Below are 22,640 nucleotides of genomic sequence, written 5' to 3' on the forward strand. Positions count from 1 at the left end.
AAGAGTGAAAGTGCAAGAGCGTTAGGTAGGGTTGTCCATTCTGGGTTGGGAAATTCCTGGGGATTTGAGGGTAGAGTACGGGGAAGACAGAATCTGGGAAGGAGAGGGAGCCCAGCAGGGATGTGGTGCCATAGGAAGCACCCCCCCCCCTGAAGCTGCCGTTTTTCTTCATGGGAGCTGATCTTTGTACCCTGGAGATCAGTTGTCATTCTGGGAGAACTCCAAGTCCCATGCGGAGGTTGCCAGCCCTTTCGTTCGGTGCCATCTGCAGTGACTTATTGTGCGATACTTCAGTCCAGAAAAAACAAAGGTGAAACAAAGTGCCTAGGGGAGAGAAACAAAAAACTCTCACTAACTAACAGGGACAAGAAGGAAACAGGCAACAAGTAGTGCTACCCATGAACCCATGATATTCAGCAACAGCACAGTTAAAGCGTGCTTGCTGAACCCTCATATCACCTCTCAGGAGAGCGGAGGTATTTTGCAGAGGTCCCATACTGTGCGCTGACATTTCTGCTCTTAAAGAAAAGGGGATTTTATAAGGGCTCTTGCTGTTGTTTTTAATAGAATATATTCTAACTGCACATTGACTAATTTCACTTTATTGTAGCTGCAAGCCTTCCTTTTCCCCAGGCAGCAAGTTAGGAGTAAGTATTAGCATAGAAGGCACTTACCACCTGTTTAGCTATGGCTTTGTGGGAATCCTCAATTATACAGAACCATTCTGCTGCCAATATTTTGATTGCAGCATTGATTAAAAACAGAATTTTATTTATGGAACTGTCCAGAAAGCTCCCTCATCTTTATCTCTTTAGTTCCCTGTGCAAAATTGCCAGGCCCTGAGGGGGGAAACGCTTCGTACCGTGGTTGCTGCTCTCCAAGAGTCAGCTGGCTTTTTATGTCCTGTTATTCTTATCACTCTGTCTTGGTACTCGGGTTGTCAGGTCTCCTTGCCGTCACAGCAGGGGGATTTAGAGGGTGTTCTGGGGACCTCACCCATAAGGGATGTCATCACACCACGGAGTCGCTCTGCAACGTCCCTGGCACAATGATGTCATCATATCAGGAACATCACACAACAATGTCTGTTTTTGGAGGTGGAGCGTCCCCTGCCAGCCAGCTGGCTAGCAGCTGATCAAACCCCCCAAAAGCAGGGGAACCCCTGCTGGGACTTGGGGGCCTGCAACACAGGAATTAAGATCTTCAGCCTCCTGCCCTTCAGAAGATGGAGACAATTCTCTTCTTGAACTCAAGTTCTAGTTATAGATTCCCCATGTCCTGCATGGAGACATAGGTGCGGATGGCTGATGGATCTAAAGGGAACCATCAGACAGCAACATCTGGGAAGCATCCTGCAGTTGTCAGCAACCCGTGCTGCTCTGCCGCAGAAGCGGAGTTAAAAGACACCAGGGAAAGTCCAGCTCTAATGGGTTCTGACAGGCCACGGACGGACTTTCCCCATCTGATCGCGCAAGCAAGCTCTCATATCATTGGGATGGTCTGATCATGTGATCCCAGCTCAGTGCTGTTTTTTCCTCCCCTCTTCGTCGTATGCACATCATCGCATACTCTACAGGGGGCCCTCAGTGCGGAGGCACAATTCCTCGTTTATGCACATGGGAAACAAATGGCAAAAAATAAAACCCCTTGACTCACCTGCAGTTGCGTCTGATCACACAGTGACAGGCTGCGCCCGCAGCTACAAAGGGAAGTGTGATCTCACAACTGCGTGTCAAATTCCTCCAGATGAAATAGCCTCACTTCCCCTCCACTTCAGCAGGTGCGTGTGACTGCAGCCTTAGTGCTGCCGGCTGGGTCGCAGTTACCACAATACTGGGGCCCTGGGAATAAACACAACACTTAGCTGAACTGCAGCATGATTTCTGAAATTGGTGCTTTTGGACCATTTACTGCTCCAAGGAATCTGTAGACCAAGACGGAGGTAAAATTTGTGTTCCAAGCACAATGCCTTCATTATCAATCTAAGAGAAATGCATGGGTGTAGTGGGGGGGGAGTCTGCAAAGAAGCAGAAGCAGTAGGTCCTGCTGGGGCCTGGAAGAGGCAGTGAATCCTCACACTCTCTTTATAGGGTCTGGCAACCTGCTGGAAGCAGCTGAATTACTGGGGCAGAAGTGGTTCATTTTATTATATCCTGAGAGTGATCTGAGAAACCCTGCAGGGAGCAAGCAAAGGTGGGCGGCATCCTGTTGGAAGGGGAAAGGAAGAGCATTCATTGAAACATTCCTGTTTTTCTCTATTTTGAAGGCAACGCCTTCCCCAGCTCTCTGTGCCAGTGCTTTTTGCTTGATACTGGGAAGAGGCCTGGTTTATGGCAGCCTTTACCAAACATTAAGTCTGTATTGTCAAGTTACTGGAAAAAGCATATCTAGTACAAATTGATGCATTGCTTGGAGGAGCTTCAAACTGCTTGTAGTCAGGCAAGATCGTCACATCTGGATAGGACTTTCATGGTACTCTGTCGCCCTGGTCGTACCCAGCCAACTGTTGTCATATGCAAAGATATGGTTCTGTAATACAGCAGACAGACACCACAAACTATAAAGGAAGAGGATTGCTGTTCGACACAGCTTTTTCCCTGTGCCAAAATAGTTGGTTCATAGTTTTGTGGTGCCTGCGTCATCATCCTTCTTTGCTGTGATGCAGGACTCTTACCGTCCAGCATGAGGGGGTTTGGCCAGCAGTGGAGTCCAGCTACCAAGAAGGTTGGACTAGGGTCAAGACTACACATGTGATACAAACAGAAAACAAAACATAACCTACCTCCAAATCCATCCAGTTAGGAATATGATATGGTTGCTATAATGAATTTTAAGGAGTCAATATACTTTTTGTAAAACTAAATCCAAAACGAATTCTACTACCGCCACTACTACTAGTGACAGCAACTCTAGTTAAAGACTACACTAAATAACTTTGGATTTGTCAGTCTTTAAGTAGAGTTACCAGCATTACTGTGCAGAGGAGCAGAAATTCAGCAGGTGATGCTTTGGTTAAGTGCGTGGACTCTAATCTGGGAGAACCAGGTTTGATTCCCCACTCCTCCACTTGCACCTGCTGATGTGACCTTGGGTCAGTCACAAGCTCTGGCACAGCTGTCCTTGAAAAAAGAGCAGTTTGTGTCAGAGTTCTCTCAGCCCCACCCACCTCACAGGGTGTCTGTTGTGGGGAGGGGAAGGGAAAGGAGTTTGTAAGCCGCTCTGAGACTCTGGGTGAAGGGCGGGGTATAAATCCAATCTCTTCTTCTTCTTCTTCACTGCATCTCTCTGCTGGTGACTGAAAAGATACCAAGCTTGAGCAACGAAAGAGGGGGCTCATGACTGCTAGCTCGATGAAAGCTTCTTTTAGCTTCTGCCTCAGTCATTGGCAGTGTGCAAAAAATCTGTATGGCTATGTACACTTCACTGAAAATTAGTGGCCACAGACTCAGTCTCTATATTGAAAGCATTTTCATATTGATTTTGTTCATGTGCTTCCCTAGTTATTATATCGTTGCCTGACTGCAGAAAAACTGGAGGACAGACTGGTGTTCTTTAGCTTCTTTCTGTTCCCTGTCTTTTACAGCCTTATGTTTCTGCCCATCTGATGTGTATTTATATCCACCACCAGACATAGCAGCATGGGGATGGGGGGGGGGGATGGAGACTGTGAGTGAATAGACACATATTGAGCCTGCAAATCCTACCAGAAGAAGCGGCCACACTTACTCCCACTGTCTTTTGGTGCTTTGCCTTGCCCTTCCCACCAGGTGTCTCTCCTGACTGCCTATGCACAAGGAACTCTGGGACTTGTAGTTCTTGATAGCATACTCTGGGTTGGAAAATTTCTGAAGGTTTGGGGTGGAGCCTAGGAGGGACAGGGTGTAATGCCATACAGTTAGGGTTCCCAGCTCTGGGTCAGGAGATACCCGGAGATTTTTGGGGTGGAGCCTGGGGAGGGTGGAGTTTGGGAAGGGGCGGGACCTCAGTAGGATATAATTCCATAGAGTCCACCCTCCAAAGCAGCCATTTTCTCCAAGGGAACTGATCCTGGTCATTTGGAGATCAATAGTAATAGCAGGGGATCTCCGGATGCCACCTGGAGGTTGGCAACTCTACATACAGTCCACCTTCCAAAGCAGCCATTTTCACCGAGGGAACTGATCTCTGTTATCTGGTGATCAGTTGTAAGGCCCAGCAGATTACTGCTTTAATACCACTTCTGATTGGCTGCAGCAAATCTAAACAGTAGATACATGGATAACACTAAATAAGTTTCTATAAATATCCTCAGGTATGATCTATAGTTTATCCTCAATGTTTTCCTCCTAGTAATGGAGAGTGCAGCCTGGCCCGCCACTCAGCCCCTCTGGACCTCCAGGTTGCCAACCCCATCTTGGGAAATTCCTGGAGATTTGAGGGCAGTGCTTGGAGAGGACAGAGTTTTAGGGAGAGGAGTTTGGAGAGGAGCTCTGCTGCAGATTTGGTTGAGAGGTTTTCTGTTCTGAACAAACATGATTTTGTATTTAGGATTAACCATATGCTACATGTAAGTCTGCAGGGAAAGTGATGGGTTAATAGAATTATCTTCTCTTTCTATGGCAGGTTTCTTATGTCTTGTGCATCTGTTACAATAACCACATTAGGTCTGTTCTAAATCTCTCAGCTAGGCAACTCTCCATCTCATGGGATTCATATGTGTGGACTGGCTAACTTCCTGTGCAGATTGGGTGATTACGTGCAGATTGGGTGATTACGTGCACTCCACCAAAGAGCAGACTCTTCCCACCCACCCCCCAACCTTGTTGTAACCACTGCTGTGGCTTGGAGAGCATCGCCCAGTTTGAGTCCATGTCATGAGCCTGTGCACACAAATGGCTCACCACGTGGTGACAGCCATGGTATAAAGCAATTTAGAGTAGCCTCTGCTGGACCAGGGAGAATAATCATCTCTTAACTTTTTCAGAATCAGCTGTAGTATTTGATTTATTTGCCCATCAGAAGGTCGTTCTCCTTGTTAACAGTATCACTGACCTCACTCTGAAATGTATGAAGGAGATTTAAATACTTTGTTAGACCAGGTGTTCGCCATTCTTCTAAACCAGAGAATATTTATCATTAGAACAGCTAGTTACAGCTTAATCTGAGGGGTTGGGATTTTTGTTACATTGTGTTTTGACTAATGTTTTTGGCCATTAATCTTTCAGTGTTTTTTTTAAAGACATGTACTCGCAAATATTTGGGTAAGTTAAAAACAGAGCTGTGCATATAAATTCAATAGCTGCTGGGGGACACAGGCAACAGAGCACCCAATTGTCTCACAGACATTACCAGATATTACATTATTAGCTGCTCAGTGATTTGTACATCTGTATAAATGACATTGAAATAAACAATTTTGAAAGTGTTGACTTGGAAAACTGCCTATTGATGACTGTCAAACATGAGAGCTTTAAGGTGCCTCCATTATCAGAGAGGCTGTACAAGGGCTGAGGACTAACAACATATGATGGAATTACCATCAAGTCTGTCTTGTGGGCTGACAGATACACCTGCTTGGCTGCTGTTGGGAACAGAGAGCTGGATTAGATGGACCTTGGTCTGATCAGCAGGAGAATTCTTATATACTTATGTTTATAGCTATTTTAAGCTATTTTGTTCATAATGTTTGAACCTCTAAATATACCCATTCTAATAGAGTTTGGTAATTTAATTTAAATTGTGGGCCTGGGGGGGGGGGGGACACGTTCCTCTTCCTGTGGACAGATGCAGTCCTCACATTGTGGGAATGAGAACTTCTTGTTAGTCCGCTGTGTCTGATGACCGCTATAACTAGTGGAGAGGAGGCCCACATCTGGAAACACCAGGCACATTTTACAGTGTTTTCTATAAAGACAAAAACAGACAATAAGGAGAGATCAAGATGGGTAGCCATTTTATTCTGTCTGTAGTAGTAGAAAAGAGCAAGAGTCCAGTAGCACCTTAAAGACTAACAAAATTTGTGGCCGGCTATGAGCAGAGTCACTGCTCTGAAGTATCTGAAGAGGTGAACAGTGACTCACAGAAGCTCATACCCTGCCACAGATTTTGTTAGTCTTAGGCTGTGGTCACGCAGTCGTTTTGATCGGGTTTCACTGCTGTTTCCTCCTGCTTTTAAAATCACTGACCAGACAGGCTGATCCGCCTTCCGTGCCAAAGCGGGCTCACTCCCTCAATGCTCCTGGTTCTCTCCCACATTTTCCTGCACGGGAAAATCAAGTATTTTCCGGGTATTTGTGCCTTGAATCCACGATTTTGCCGATCTGGACAGCCATCTCTCACAATGATTGTGATTAGGGTCGTCTGTCCGTTCTTCACGCAATGAGCCCCCCCCCCCCGCCAGCTTCCATCTTTAAGCGCATGAGCAATCCTGCACTGAATAAATTCAACATTTAAACGTTCAAGCACACTTCTATAGACTCCAGTGCTTGGTAGTACATCCCAGTTTATTTGTTGCGAGAGAAACTTGTGAGACATTTCAGTACCTTTTGGCAGGTGAGGGTGGGGGAAGGGGAAATATGATTAAAGAGACAGACCGCTTTTTCCTGCACTTGCCCGAGATTTTCTTGTTCAGCCTCTGTCTGTTGTGCTGCTGCCACCGCTGCCGCCGTTTTGGGGGGCAACTTTGGGAAGTGGCTGCCAAGAGGCAGCAAGACGGGGAAAGGATTCAGCCAGTCCCGTCCCCCCCACCCCGCGCAAGTGAGCGAGCGAAGGAGCGGCGGCCAGGTACGTTGCTTTGCAAGCCCGGCTTTCCTTTCCCGATAGCCAGCAAAGGGAAGTGGGGCTTTGCTTGTGTCGCAGGGGCTGGAGCTCGCCGAGTGCTTCTTGGAAGAAATACTGTAGCCTTCTGGACTGCATCTGTTTCTCAAGGGAGAGGCTGGCTGGGTAGTTCCACCCACTGGCTGGGAAGAAGGGGGTTTGAATGAAAGACAAGACGAGCCCTAAGCACCATGCCACTCCATAAGGGAGACAGTGGTGATTCAGCCATGTGCGTATGCGCATGGGCAAAGCAATTTTTTTTAAAAAAACTCACACTGTGCCACACGGCTATCTAGACGGTGCCCAGAGCCTCATCCCACAATGCTTTGTGGTTCGGGGAGGGATGTGTGATCATCCCAACCCGGAAAAAAAAATATTCCCAATCTAATCTATAGCAGGAACAAATTGCAATAAGTTTGCTGTGTGACCACAGCCTTAAAGGTGCTACTGGGCTCTCACTCTTTTCTACTGCTATGGACAAAGAGGAGTTCAGCTTTTGTTGTAACATGTGAAACAGCCCTCATGGATAGTCATTACCAGTGGCCAATCACCAGAAGATTAGCATGTGGGTTACTGTGCTATCATTGCAAAGATGTGTGAAATTCAAAAAGCATTTCAGGCAACAAACATGAAATATTTCAAACTGAGAATTGATCCTCAGTACATACCCAAACAGATTAACAAGACTTGCATAACAATGTTCCTCCTCAATGAAAAATTGACTATGGTATTTTCACTGTACTTCAGGCTGTGAAAAAGACTAGATCACACAACTTTGGAATTGCTCAGCCTTGGGCAAGCCAGATGGCTTTATTTAAAAAGGAAGGAACCAGCCAATAAGACAATGTAGTTTAAGCCCCTGGGTTGAGGGCAGAGAGAACAAACTTCTAAATCTGCAAAGCCAGCTGTTTAGATCTTACAAATGTTTTGTCTGCCCCTGGGGCTTGCTGAAATCAGGACCTATCACCAGGAGGCATATTCAGCATTAATGCCAGGGTTGAGAACATAGGCTATGCTTCAACATCATTTAATTTTTAAAGGAAAAAAGACAAGATGTACAAGACTAGACTTTTAAAAGAAAACTGCATAAATCACTATGGAGAACTATCATCAGAGCAGTTTTCTAAGAATCACATTTTCCTGGCAACAACATTCTGTAATTTAAGTGCTGGGGAAAAATAACAACCCTTGTAACAGAAGTGCTACCTGGAGGAATGACATTTGCAGCAATTGGGTAACAACTGTTCATTTTGGGGGCTATAAATTGATTGTCTGGACAGGCCCAAGCCCCTTCTCATTTTACTGACATGAACTTGGCAGGGTGTAAGTGTATAATGTTCTGTTTTCTTCTGTCCAGTTGTAAGGATGCCAGTTCATCAACCCCCAACATTTCAAAGTTATGCTTTAGATTTTCTTTGACATCAGAGTGCTGAGGGACAGGGTACGATGGAGATTTGAAAAACTGCTGTACTACTTCTTATCAGTATTACTTAGCCTTTATTGGCATATAACACCACCATAAACATTAATATAAATAGAGAAGAGTAAAAAAGGGGAACCATATTACAAAATACATAATTTTATAAAATACATCATGTTACAAAATATCATTATTTACTTCTGTCGTTTTTCCTGGTGCAGCTTTATAGCTGATTGTAAAAACATAGCTATCTTCATTGTTGTTTCAGGTGAGGAGTCATTCAAAAGGCAATGTACCTTTAGAGCACCTGGAAGGCCCATCATACTAGCTAAGATAGAGTTTAGATATTTGAGACGTATATCTACATAAAAGTAACAGTAAAAAAAATACACGTGATATTACTTCTTATGTTACCTGAGGCTAGGAGCCATCCTCATTTGGGTTTTAAAATTATTATTGGAGATTTTTCAGCTCTTGGCATTTGGTAGTTGTTTACAGTGATTTGGTGCTTTATAGCCTACCTAGAATGCATTAGATTTGGTGCATACATGCAGCAAATGAGGTGATAGCCTTCCAGCCTGACAATTCTGGGAGATTTGGAGGTGATGCCCAGGGAGGACAGAGTTTAAGCCAAAGAGGGAGTACAGTGGGGATGTAATACCATAGAGTCCACCCTCCAAACCTGCCATTTTCTCCAGGAGAACTGATCTCTTCGGTCTGGCAATCAGCTCCAATTCTGTGAGAACTCCAGGCCCGATGTGGAGGTCGGTAACCAAGCCTGAGACTTCTGAGGTGACAGAATAGACTGAACTGCTTCAGACTGCAGGTGAGGGGGTCAAATGTTGATGCTTCCCTCACATAAAATAAAAAAATTAACACATCAAGACAAGAAGAAGTGTGCTAGCCTAGCCTTTTGCATCAGTGCTTGTTTCCTGTTTACTGGGAAACATCGGTGCTTGTTTCCTGTTTTGTTGTTGTTGTTTAATAAACATTCAGACGTGGAATCCTCCATGTGGAGTCTGAAGTAGTACAATCCATTCTGCCACCTCAGCTGTCTGTCATCTCATTACCATCTCAAGCTCCTACATGTGCAGACCAGGCCCAAGTTAATTATAGCCAGATATTAATGCAAATAAAGTGGGTTGTTTATGATTAGGGCTGTCAAACCCTCAGTCAGGGCAGGGAATCCCCTGACCCAAGATTCCATTATCTGCCTCTGAGAAGAATTACAAAGAAAAATAAGGTCCCATCTACTTACAGGAAATACTTACCATAGAGTTCCTGGTGATTCCCAACATTACCTGAAAGTGACAAAGGGTACCTCTAGGATCACTAGTAGCTCTTTAGTAAGAACTTCCTATAAGTTGATGAGGCCTTATTTTTCTTTCTAACTTTTCTCCTGGGACACTGCCCTCCCATATATATATTTATAGTAGATTGTTATCATGGATTCTAATGGATTTTTTCCCCTTTACCTTTGTAGGAATCCAGTAAGCCTTATCCCTCAGACCTGTCCCGTAGCCCCCAAAGCCTGAGTGACACTGGCTACTCATCTGATGGGATCTCCAGCTCCCAGAGTGAGATCACAGGCTTGGTGCAGCAAGAAGAGGAGCAGCTGAATGAAACAGGAATTGTAGAGCAGAGCCCTCCAAGTCCATCTGAACTCACTAAGCTGGAAAGCAGCATGCGCCCCCTGTTGGAGTCAAAAGGCTTGACCCAAGATCCAACTGATAGGGGGAAAACATACCACGAATTACGAGAAGAACAGAGACAGAGACCTCGGTCCCTTTCCATCACCCCAGAAGCCTTTGATTCTGATGAGGAGCTTGAAGATATCATGGAAGAAGATGAGGACTCTTTAGAATGGGAAAACCAGAGAGATCAGAGGGAGAGCATGGAGTCATCAGATGATTTTGGCAGCAAGCTGCGCCATGACTATGTGGAGGACAGCAGTGAAGGAGGAGGGTTCTCCCCTCTCCCAACTAGGCAGAAAGCCAGAGAACCCAAGATGACTGATGAAGAGTTCATGAGGAGACAGCTCCTGGAGATGAGTGCAGAAGAAGATAACCTCGAGGAGGAGGAGGAGGAAGAATACGATCGTGTCAAATACAGCCTTGTAAAAAATGGGCATAAGCCTGACTCTGAAAAAGGCAGGGAGACAGCCTCATCCAAGAGGCGTCTGCCTCACAGCTCCAGCAGTATATATGAGGAGGAAAGTAAAGAGTTGGAAAGTACTGAGGGAGATGATATGACTGCGTCTCAGGGAGGTTTGCGACGTTTCAAGACCATTGAGTTAAACAGCACTAACAACTATGGAAGAGACATGGAAATTAGCCAGGAGACAGACATCAGCCTAGATCGAGAACCTGAATTGGAGATGGAGAGTCTGACGGGCTCCCCAGAAGACAGATCAAGGGGCGAGTATTCCTCTACCTTGCCAGCCACAACACCTAGTTACACATCAGGAACCTCTCCCACCTCCGTTTCTTCCTTGGAGGAGGACAGCGATAGCAGCCCTAGCCGCAGGCAGAGACTGGAAGAGGTTAAGCAGCAGAGGAAAGCCCGGCATCGCTCACATGGTCCTCTTCTTCCAACCATAGAAGATTCTTCAGAGGAAGAGGAGCTACGTGAGGAAGAGGAGTTGTTGAGAGAGCAGGAAAAGATGCGAGAGGTGGAACAGCAACGCATCCGCAGTACGGCACGCAAAACTAAACGAGATAAAGAAGAGCTGAGGGCACAAAGGAGGAGAGAGAGATCCAAAACTCCACCTAGCAATCTCTCTCCCATCGAGGATGCATCACCCACTGAGGAACTGAGGCAAGCTGCAGAAATGGAGGAGCTGCACAGGTCTTCCTGTTCAGAATACTCACCGTCAGTGGACTCAGAAGCAGAGGGGTTTGACGTCATTGCCTCCAAGCTGTACAAATCCGGCAGTGAGTACAATCTCCCAACATTTATGTCCCTCTACTCTCCAACAGAAAAGACTGCTAGTTCTGGTTACCCCTCCAGCAAGCCCCTGAAAAGTGCTGAAGAAGCCTATGAAGAGATGATGAGGAAGGCCGAGATGTTCCAAAAACAGCAACCATCCCAACAAAGTGTCTCGTACAGCAACACCTTCCAGCAAGTAGGTTATCGTAGTTCAGAAGGCCAAAATAATTTTGAATACCAGTATATAGATGACTATGGCTTTGATAGGCGGAATGTGGATTCCTCTCAGTCTGACTACCAGAATGAACTTTCAAAATCTGGAGCAGTTTATGAAGAAATCCTTCAGACATCACAGAATATTTCCAGGATGCATCAGTCTTCTTCTCTGGATTTGACTCTGGAACAGGAAGTAAAGAAGAAAGGGAGAGAGGACGCTTATCAAGAAAAGCAGTTTCTGAATGCAGAGAGCGCTTATGAAAGTGGCCCGCTTACTCCTGGGACAAGTCCTACACAGCTATCTGCTCCTGTCTCCTTTTCATCTTCTGAAAGCAGCACAGGCAGAATAATCCCTGATGTTAGAGTCACTCAGCATTTTGCAAAAGAGAGTCATGAGCATCCAAAACTTCATAGTTCACCTACTGCACCCAGCTCAGTTTCAAAGAGTGTAACAATGCCTTATACGTATGCTAAAGGATCTAGCACAGTCACCACTGTTGTTTCCAGTCCTGTAAGTGCACCACGAATCTACAGCTCTCCAACTTCTTTAAGTGGCTCAGATGCGCCATCTGTGTCCACCACTAGCCGAAGTTATAGTCAAACAAAAGTGACGGCAAGTTATGGCTCTCAAACAGAAAATATCTCCAGAGTCAAGACTGTTACAGAGATCAGTGGGCCATCAGCAAGAGAGAAGCTCCAAAGCATGACAGAAAGCAAGACAAATGTATCCATGTCAACACCTAAAATGTATTCTTTCTTCAAAAGCTCCAGCCCCCCACTTTCTCCTTCCTCTCCTACCCAAAGTCCCACTCATTCCACTCCAAGAGTTGTGATGCCTTCTAGTTCAGGGGTGGGATCTAAATCAACTGCTGAGTTTTCCACTCAAACACATAGCACAATTATCTCGTACGATATCCCCACTTCTACTGCTATATCAATGTCTTCTCCTATGGTAGCGCAAGGAACACAGACACCCCAGCGATCTAGCTCGCCTCGCCTTGCTAGGCAACAGTCATCACAAGAATCCCCCTTTATGGTCATCACATTAGCATCAGATGTAGCCATTCAAACTAAGCCAATTGGTGCAAGCTCCTCCATTTCACCTGCTTCATCTCCAACTAGGCAGGGCCGTCAGCAAACGGTGCATAGTTACAGTCAGACAGTAACGAATGCTGTGCAACTCCAGCAAGAGCAGCTGCAGTCCACTTACACAAAGACTCAGTCAGTGCTGGAAAAAGCCTCTGCTTCTTCTAGTGCTGCAATGCAGAAAGTGCAAACTACTGCTGCTGCTGAGAGCATTTCTGGTGTGTACAGCTGGGGAACGCTGCCTGCAGAGAACATTTCTTTGTGCAGAATATCATCCATTCCTGGGACATCTAGAGTGGAACCTGGACCCAGACCACCTGGCAGTAACGTTGTAGATTTGCGAACGGCTATAAAGTCAACCCCAATCATTATAACAGACCAAGGCATGGATCTTACATCCGTAGCTACTGAAAGCAGAAAATATTGTCTCACTATGGACCAGTCACCAAGTCGGCACTCCAGCGCCATCCAGCCCTTAATCATCAATCTCAATGCTCAGGAACAGCCTCATGCAATCATAAGCACGGCCACCACAGTCAGCATCACCGTTGCTTCTTCCATGCTTGTGTCTCAGCCAAAGCAACCTGCAGTCTATGGAGATCCTTTCCAGAACAGAATGGACTTTGGTCAAGGGACAGGGAGCGCAGTCTGTCTGACACACGTTAAACAGGTAGAACAAGCCGTTCAGACTGGCACCTTCAGAGGAACTGTGAGTGGCACTGGCATTTCAGCTCCTGGAGGCTGGCCTGAAGCCGCTGGCCCACAGCAAACGAAATTTGCAAGGTATAATTTGCCCAATCAAATGACACCTTTGATGAAAAAAGATGCTCTGATTACTCAGACCAGCAGTGCACAGAATATTGTTAGTGCCATTCCCAGACCATTCCCTCAGGACCAAAGCTCAGAAGTTTATAGAGGGATGCCAGTGGAACTGAAAACTCAGTCTCCTTCAGTCCCCCTCGGAAGTAAGAAATCCCAAGTGATGATGGTGCAGATGGATGATATAGCTGCAGGCCCTGTAACAAAACTAATCAAAGATGAACCTCCTTCCAATGCACTTGACCTCACCGGGATGAAGCCTGAAAGCCAAGTGGCATGTTGTGATGTGGTCTACAAATTTCCATTTGGAGGCAGCTGCACTGGAGCGTTCAATCCTTCTCCCAAGCTGCCAGAAAAAAATGTTGGGGATGCAGCTCATGCTGGCAAACCTGGTGGCCAGTATTATGGAAGCAGAGAACAGGAGGCATCTGATACGTATCCATATAGAGAACAAACAGTACCAGGGACTAACCCGTATGACGAACACAGATTCTACCCACCTGGGCTGTTTGGGAGGCTGTATTCATCCATGTCTGACACCAATCTTTCTGAAATGGGTTTGAACTATTACCCGGTTAAAGGAGAGCAGCCGTTCCACTCCCCTGCTGGAGATTCTGCAGTAGATTTAACAACCATGAAACATTCGTATAGCATCGGTTTTACGGAGGGAAGCTATATGGGGCATGGGATGCAATACGGCTCTTTCTCTGACCTCAGACAGCCCAGTGATTTGCTAAGCCATTCGTTCCCAATGCGAAGATATAGCTCAGCCTCTAATATATACTCTGATTATAGGTATCCAACAAGAGCAGACTTGGCAAATTTCCAGGAAGCCAGCCTGGCTCATTACAGCGCCACAACAGCTCGTGAAATCAGCCGAATGTGTGCAGCACTCAACTCCATGGACCAGTATGGGGGCAGGCACACAAACAGCCCAGATCTTCTCCAGTATGGACCTAGTGCTCTTGGGGCTGGGCCAGGAGGGAGTGGGAGCCTCTCAGCTCAGCAGGGTGCCATGAAACCAAACATGATGTACAATCCGAATTTTCCAGAATCTCGCCCAGGGTTTGGAAACCTAGCCCAGTACAATCTCTCCAGGCTTGGAACCATCAGACAGGTACTCCCTTCCACAGCCACTGTACGAGCTGCTGATGGCATGATTTATTCAACCATTAACACACCAATAGCATCAACACTTCCCATAACCACCCAGCCAGCTCCTGTGCTACGACCTATGCTCCGAGGCTTATACAGACCCTATGCACCAAGCAGTATCACCCCTGTCCCTCTGGCCAGCTTGACCAGAGTGCCTGTAGTTACTCCAAGGATCCCCCTTGCAGCCCAAGGCTTGTATCGCTATCCAGTGCCCAGCAGACTCCCGGCAGTTCCGACAACATCAGTGATGGAAACCCCAATGTATTTGGGAAAGCCTGCTGGCACCACTGCATCCAGCACTGTAACCACGACTGTAAGTTCAGCACCAGCTTCCAGACCTTCAGCTCCAACTGCTGTTAGTGCACAAAGGCCCGAGCAAACAGGCACTGTCACTCGAGAGGAGGTGCCTGCAGCAACTTCTGGAGTGCAAGCTGCTTCCAGGGACCCCAGTCAAGGACCACAGCAGCCACCACAAATACCAGTCCAGAAGCATCAAGAAGTTCCACAGTCCAGTGGCGCCAGCAAAGGAGCCGCAGAAAGGGAAGAGAAAGAGAAGGAGGAAGAGAGGCAGAGGAAGCAACAGGAGCACATCCTTCAGATTGAGAGGGAGAGAGTAGAGCTGGAGAAACTGAGACAGTTGAGGCTCCATGAGGAGCTGGAGAGGGAACGTGTGGAGCTGCAGAGGCACAGGGAGAAGGAGCAGATGCTGATGCATAGGGAGATCCAGGAGTTGCACTCTATAAAGCACCAAGTCCTTCAGCAGCAGCAAGAGGAGCGCCACGCCCAGTTTGCTCTCCAGCGGGAGCAGTTGGCCCAACAGCGCATGCAACTGGAACAGATCCAGCAATTGCAGCAACAGCTGCAGCAGCAGTTAGAGGAGCAGAAGAGGCAAAAACCCACCTTTCCTCCGGTATGTGACCAGGCAGGGAGGATCCCTCCCCCGGGTGCACCAGAGATAGCCATGGAAATGCAAAGGACCCTGGCTCAAAATGGGCAATACTGGCCTCCCCTAAGCCAACCCTTTATGGCTACTGCAGCTCCAGGGCAAGACGGGCAAGCACAGCCTCGCTATGTTGGGCTCCAGAGGCCCCTCACCAACTCAGCCTCTGAAATGTCACTGCAGACTGAAGACCAGTGGGAAGCCAGTCGAGGCATTAAGAAGCGTAACTCTATGCCACGTCTTCGGGATGCATATGACAAGGAGTCTGGCCACGAGCCGTATGTTGTAAAGAAAATTACAGACAGCAGTGTACAGACTGATGAGGAGGATGGTGAGGAACGCTTCTATTCATCCCGGAGGCGCCGTACCCGGCGTAGCACTGATTGCAGTGTTCAGACAGATGAGGAAGATAATGCCGAGTGGGAACAGCCAGTGCGGCGGCGGCGCTCCCGTTTTACCAGACATTCGGACTCCGGTGCAGAAAGCAAACAAGACTCCTCCACAAAAGGCACGGCCAGCATAGCTATCCAAACCACCAGTGACTGTTCTGTGCAAACTGAACCTGACCAGCTCCTCAGAGTGTCTCCCTCCATTCACATCACCACTCCTGACCCCAAGGTGGAGATAGTAAAGTACATCTCTGCCCCTGAGAAGACTCAAAGAGGAGAGAGCTTGGCCTGCCAGACGGAGCCAGAAGCACAGCCCCAGCCAGGCATTGTGGTCCCTCAACTTACCGTGCCTACAACAATTACGCCTTACTCCTCCAACATCCAGATTGTAAGCACAGGTCCTCTAGATCCACATGTAGTCCGACAGCAAGCTCTAGTGAAGAAAAAGCCTGACCCTCTGGAAATTGGCTACCAGTCCCACCTGCCTGCAGATTCCTTGTCTCAACTCGTTTCTCGCCAGCCTCCCAAATCACCCCAAGTGCTCTACTCCCCAGTCTCTCCCCTCTCCCCCCATCGGCTGCTAGAGTCATCCTTCACAACCAGTGAAAGGCTCAACAAAGCCCATGTGACCCCACAGAAGCACTTCACAGCTGAATCCACACAGCGCCAGCAGACTCTGCCTCGCCCAATCAAAACCATGCAGAGGTCCTTATCTGATCCCAAGCCCATCAGCCCAACATCAGAGGAGTCTGCAAAGGACAGGTTCTCCTTGTATCAGCATGTATTGCTTCCTGGAAGCCAGGTAAGATTCCTTCTTGTCAAACAATTGAGATGGGTCTGATAGTCTCTGCAGTTCCTTTTAAGACCCTAAGCTCTCCTCCTCCTCCTCCTAGGCAAGCCAGGTGGGTGTGACTACTCAGTAACCATGCATTTATCATCTGACCTAGAATGCATAGCCCAGGATGAAGGGGAGTTGTTTTTAACGTCACACAAGAAAACAGACATAATGAAGAATCACAGCAGGCTCTTATCTCATACTAAAACCCAGCTTCACAATTTGCCTTATCCATATACAAGCACGCAAGTCAAATGCTGCATTGCTTTTGCCCCCTCCCCTTGTACTTTAAATGGAATCAAGTAGATTGTCCACACTGTCTTTTTAACCAAAGAATTTCTTCTCCCTCACAACTTCAAAAAGCAGTTATAAAACTGCCTTGAGGGTTAGGGTTGGAGAGGAGGACTGCTGATAATAGCATGAGCACTAGCCATAGGTACAAAGCACAAACAGATTTTATCCAACATGTTGAAAATGTGCAGGAGCAGTTTATTCAGAGCTCAACTGAAGACATCAAAATGTGTATTTTCAGGCAAAGTGAAGTCTCTTTTTAACAGTCTTTGACTCACCGAAAACGTTCCGATTTTCAGCTTTTGAGAATGTATGTTTTATGGTATGTTAATATATTGTTTATAAATAAGGTTGCAGTCTCAATAGGGTTAGACACTGCTACCCCTCATGACCCTAGTATGATATTAAGATGCTAAAAAAAAAAAGCAATGTCCAGGCATCCTAAAGATCTCAGAATACCATCCCACCTTATTCCTGTGGAACTGCAATCAGTGTCCTAGAGTTTAGGGGCCCACGGTAATTTTGATTTTAAAGCATCCTTACTGGTTTCAACATAAGAAATGCAAGGTGGGATTCCATCGTTCAGAAAGTCCCACGTGCATGTGTTTTTTATGGCACTTCTGCAATCAGTGGTTTTATTAGAGAGAATTAAGCAGTCTATCTGCTCTCTCCAGTTAAAGTGAATTATGTTTGCCCCATTACAGCTCTGTCTTTTGTTTCTTTAATGCATATTTATAATTGGTGGTATGTGAATGATCAAATACTGAATGCAACCAAGTTCAAAACAGTAAATCAAAGTGATGCCTCATCTGCAACTGCTCTACAACTCCATGGAGGAACAGAGGCAAAGTTGTGTTCTCTGCCGTGCCATCTAGTGGTGACAAAGAAAAAATATCTGTATTGGTCTCTAGTTAAGATGTGTTGCTAAATTGCTTCAAAACTCCCAAAAGGCATCTCAGAGGAACTTTCCCTTTCATTAGTGTAAACTAAAACAAGATGTCCATTTGGGAATTATAATGAGCTGTTCAATTATGGTACCTTCCACAGACAGCAAAACAATGGGAAACCTTTCTACATTCCCCCAAATGAATACCAACTCACCCTCCTCAGTGACCCCTCCCCAGATCTAAGAAAGATACTCTCTGCTTTGTGTACATAGGCTGACTCTAGAGGGCAGAAAACCATACATGTGTGACTTTGCATGCTCCCAGCGCCTTGCTGAAATGGGGTTATTGTGCAAGCTAAGTGTGTAGATTGTTAATGTGTACAAGACTTGCTTGTGCTACGTATTTCCAGCCTGTTAGTGTTCCTTAGGTAGCAGCTGAAACCCCAATTTGAACAATACATACATCATACAACTGAGTTCTTGTGACTTGTCAAAATCACACTTAATATGTTATTTGAGGAGGATTTTGGGTAGAAGAGGTGGCTTTCTACAGTTGGTAAACTATGAAACACAGCCCTTGTTCTGCACCGCCCCAAATAACTATACCACCCAGTTTCATGTAGTGAACTAATGCCATAGGCGATCTGAGGAAGAAGGGAGTGAGATGCATTAGACTGGAGGGACCACTAACCAATGTATGCTTTTGACATTATGATATGGAATGACACCTCTAAGGCTGGGAACTAAATTGGTACTTCTTACCTAGTCTTTTTTTAAACTGTTTATTTAAGATTGAAATAAAATACAATGCAGTACTTAGTAAAGCATGAATGAAAAACAATTACAAAATGATCATTATGTTTGTGGTGAATCAAGGATTGCCATTACAAGTTATCTGCTAATTTTGAGCTTATCATTCAAATAATTAAAAATAAAAATAAAATCTTACCTAGTCTTGGTGTTAGCTTTAGAATTATTGAACTGTAGGGTGAAAGAAGAGATTGTTGGATTTGCCAAGATGTTTCCAAATAGCTGTCTGAGAGCATTAGAAAATACCTACATTGAAAGGGTGTCAGTTATCAAATGTGATCATCACACATGTATTTTTACAAAGATTTACCTACTGGGAAGCTGTAACTGGTTATAGCTGTCTAGAATGTATATATGGTAGCTCAACTGAGCCATCTATGAGCCGTGAATAAGAAATTGGAATGTAGAATGCACCATTGGCTCGCAGGCTCCTTCCTCCCCTCCTACACACATTTCTCCTTCTCCCTTACATGGTTGGCTCTGACTATATTTTACTATTACATGTAAATCAACACTAACATTGCTTACCGCTGATCAGGATTGCCCCAAGCAGTGGTTTGTATGTCCATCTCAAACCATATTTTCAGAATGGTGGTTTGGAAGCAATCCCAGTTAGCCTGAAGATAAATTTCACTAAGATTTAATGGTAAAATATGGCCATAGTGGCATGGAAGTGGGGGGAGAGAATGCATGCAAAAGGGGGGGGAGGGAGGAGGAAATGGAAGAGCCTGTGGTCAAGACTTGGAAGTTTGGGGTATGTGATGTCTGAACTGAGCCTATATATGCAGTCACCACTGTGACAAAATAATACATATGACTTGCATGTTACACTGATATGCTTTCCATACAGAAATATTGTGATGCTTGAAGTATCTTCCAGTGAGCCTTGAAAGATATTCACTAATTACAGTTTGAGCAGATGATTCTCCAAATATAGATTTACTGTATTTTGGGCATATGTGGCTCTTGCAAATATTCCTCTGCTTAGTTAACAAGCTGTTTTGTTATGAGTTGATCATATTATTCTTTGGTAGATTTGTTTGACAAAGCAGGATGTCTTGTTTTTGTGATGCAATCGCATAGTGTATTAATATCAATATTTCCTCCTCATCACAATCCATGGGAGATATCCCCCAATGGAGCCAAAACTGAGAGATGAAGCGGGATAAATATTTGGTTGCATATAGTCAACTTTTTGTCATTTTCTTGGCATATCTACTCTTCATCTGTCTATACAGTCAGCATTTCATGCTATTTTTTTAAAGCCTTTCTATGGTGGAATGTACCTGGCAGGTACACTCAGACATTTCAATTTGATTAACACTCCAGCAATGAATATTTTAAAAGGCTGGCTTCACATTACCGCTGTGGTGTGTGCACATACAAAGTCATTTACAGATGCATTCACAGGGCATCTCCCTGTATATTATTATTAAGATTTTTATTAAGTTTAGGAATTTTTTCAAATATTAGATTAAGAAAACCTTTAGGGGAGAGAGAGAGAGAGAGAGTGTAATAATGATAGTACGGTAGTTTTCTGCTGCTTTAGTATTCATAAAGTTTTAGGAAAGGTCTCCATGTATTCTAGAATTTCTCTTCCGTTGGTCGATGGGCAAATGTTGCTTTTTCTTTTGCAGCAAAGTCCAGAAGATCTTCTATCCACTTCTCTAAAGTAGGTGAACTAACTGATTCTCAAGACTGAAGTATAAATCTTTTAGCAACAACTGTAGCTCTCAGCACCAAGAGTTTTTGTGATGAATCTAATTTCCAAGAAACAGGAAAGCTGCCTAACAAAGAGGTTATGGCAGAGAAATCCAATGTAGGGTCTAAGGCAAAATGTTAGTATCTCCAGTGTTTCTGTGAACAGACTGAGGCCAGGTCAGAAAAGTTCCTTATTTTCTGAACACGATTTGTCCAGTACATTAAACAAAATATAAACCCTGGATAATAAAAAATAGCTAATTTTCAGTACACATCTGTGTGAGGTGAACATTGTACACACTTCTTTAATTTTGGCATTTACTAGCTTTCCAGTGCCAAGCATTGCAAATTTACTATTGTTGTTATCTAAAAACGTAAGAGGACCCCTGCTACACTGGAATAACCAAGACCTGTTTCATGGATAGGTGGAGCCATTTCACATGAACACACATGACATGAACACATGAAGCTGCCTTATACTGAATCCGACCATCTGTCCATCAAGGTCAGTATTGTCTACTCAGACTGGCAGTGGTTCTCCTTGATCTGAGGTGGAGTCATTTCACATCACCTATTGCCTGATCCTTTTAACTGGTGGTGCCAGGGATTGTGCCTGGGACCTTCTGCATGCCAAGCAGATGCTCTGCCACTGAGCCGTAGCCCCTCCTCAACCTCATCAATATATGGCTTTTTAATGTAGTTATTGAAGTCCTTATCCACTGCTTTTCTCAAGCATAGTAGTTTACACAAATCCATTAAAACACTCAAAAACAATAAAATATTCAATATAAAATTAATTACACTACAATGAAAAGCAATATAACAGCCACAAATTAACCAAATGCCAGCCATAAGATCAATGTTTTGCATCCGTGCAAGTAGGCCAGTGATGAGAAACTCTGAAAGTGATTGCATAGAGTGGGAACAGCTATATACATATACATGATATATATACATGTTCTTACTACCGCTGGACCTACTTGTTGGAGTGATGGTTCTGCCAAAAGGATTTACTGTCTGCATTTTAATTGGTATGGCCAGATTGTATGAGAATGAGCATCAGGTATGTGGATTCCTAGATCGTGGAAAGTTTTAAAGGTTGCAGTCGGTAGCACCTTAAATTGATCCTGGAAGCAAACTGACAACTAATGTAATTATAGTATTAGTTTGTATCAGGGGTGGCCAAACTGTGGCTCGAGAGCCATGTGCGGCTCTTTCACATATGTTGTGCGGCTCCCGACAGGGTGGCTAGGGAAGTGAAGGGGAGGCAGTCTTCCCTTCCCCAGCCAGTGTTCGCCTCTGTGGGTAGGCTTGCGGTGGGGGGGGCAGAGAAAGAAAGCCACTTTAAATGCATTCTCAAAGCCCCCCTCCCCCGGGCCAGCTTTGAGAAAGCATTTGTCTCTTTAAATATCATTATCAATACCTGTTTTTACCCTTTTTGTTTTTATTTCTGGCAGTCTTATTTAATGTTAATGTTAATAAAAAGCAAATTTGCATATTTTCCAATAAAAACGTGTAATATTTGTTCATGTCTTGCGGCTCTCAGATATCTGATGTTACTTCCATGTGGCTCTTACGTTAAGCAAGTTTGGCCACCCCTGGTTTATATGAACATGCCCCCCAAAAAGAAGAAGAGATTGGATTTATACTCCATCCTCACTACCCGAAGGAGTCTCAGAGCAGTTTACAATCTCCTTCTCCTCCCCATAACAGACACCCTGTGAGGTAGGTGGGGCTGAGAGAGCTCTTTCGAGAACTGCTCTTAAGAGAACAGCTCTGAAAGAACTTGTAACTGATCCAAGGTCACACTGGCAGCTGCATGTGGAGGAGTGGGAAATCAAACCTGGTTCTCCCAGATTACAGTCTGTGCTCCAAACCACTACACCAAACTGGCTCTCAAGAGATAAGTTAAATTCTTGCTCAATTGAAATTGTCCACCATCTACTTCCATCCATTGTGAAAACTATTCTTACCAGTTGCTTCCTTAACCTGCTACTAATCCATAAAAAGGCTCATTCTCTTATCCCATGAGAAGTAAGTTTATTCAAGAGCTTTCGATGAGAAACTTTGTCAAAAGCTTTCTTGAAGTCCAGATTAGGGATGCGCATGAACCTGACCATGACCCTAAATATGTGACTAAAATTGCCTGGGTTGTGGTTTGCGAACCAAGGTTTGTGCAATCTTGCCTCAACAATGCTCTCACGACACTCCACATGCTTTTTAGAGGTTCAGGCGACTTGTGGTGGGGCATGTCAGCAGCATCCACAGCAGACATGCTGGCACCGATCAATTACAATCATCAAAGGAATGGGGAAGGCGGCTTCTGCAGCTCTGGAAACACCAATAGTGGCCCTCCAAAGCTCGATACG

General features: G+C 45.2%; 1 protein-coding gene across 1 annotated transcript in view; it reads left to right on the forward strand.

Moving 5' to 3' along the window:
* BSN (bassoon presynaptic cytomatrix protein) overlaps nt 1-22,640 on the forward strand; it is a gene marked incomplete at its 5' end in the record, with an annotated part of 43,352 nt that overhangs the window by 3,288 nt on the left and 17,424 nt on the right. The window contains one exon of the mRNA XM_015409631.1: nt 9,699-16,550. Coding sequence (XP_015265117.1) covers nt 9,699-16,550 — 6,852 coding nt within the window. The remainder of the gene's footprint in view (nt 1-9,698; nt 16,551-22,640) is intronic.

This window comes from Gekko japonicus, unplaced genomic scaffold (assembly GCF_001447785.1).
Source record: "Gekko japonicus isolate JY-2015 unplaced genomic scaffold, Gekko_japonicus_V1.1 scaffold2793, whole genome shotgun sequence".
Taxonomy (NCBI): domain Eukaryota; kingdom Metazoa; phylum Chordata; class Lepidosauria; order Squamata; family Gekkonidae; genus Gekko; species Gekko japonicus.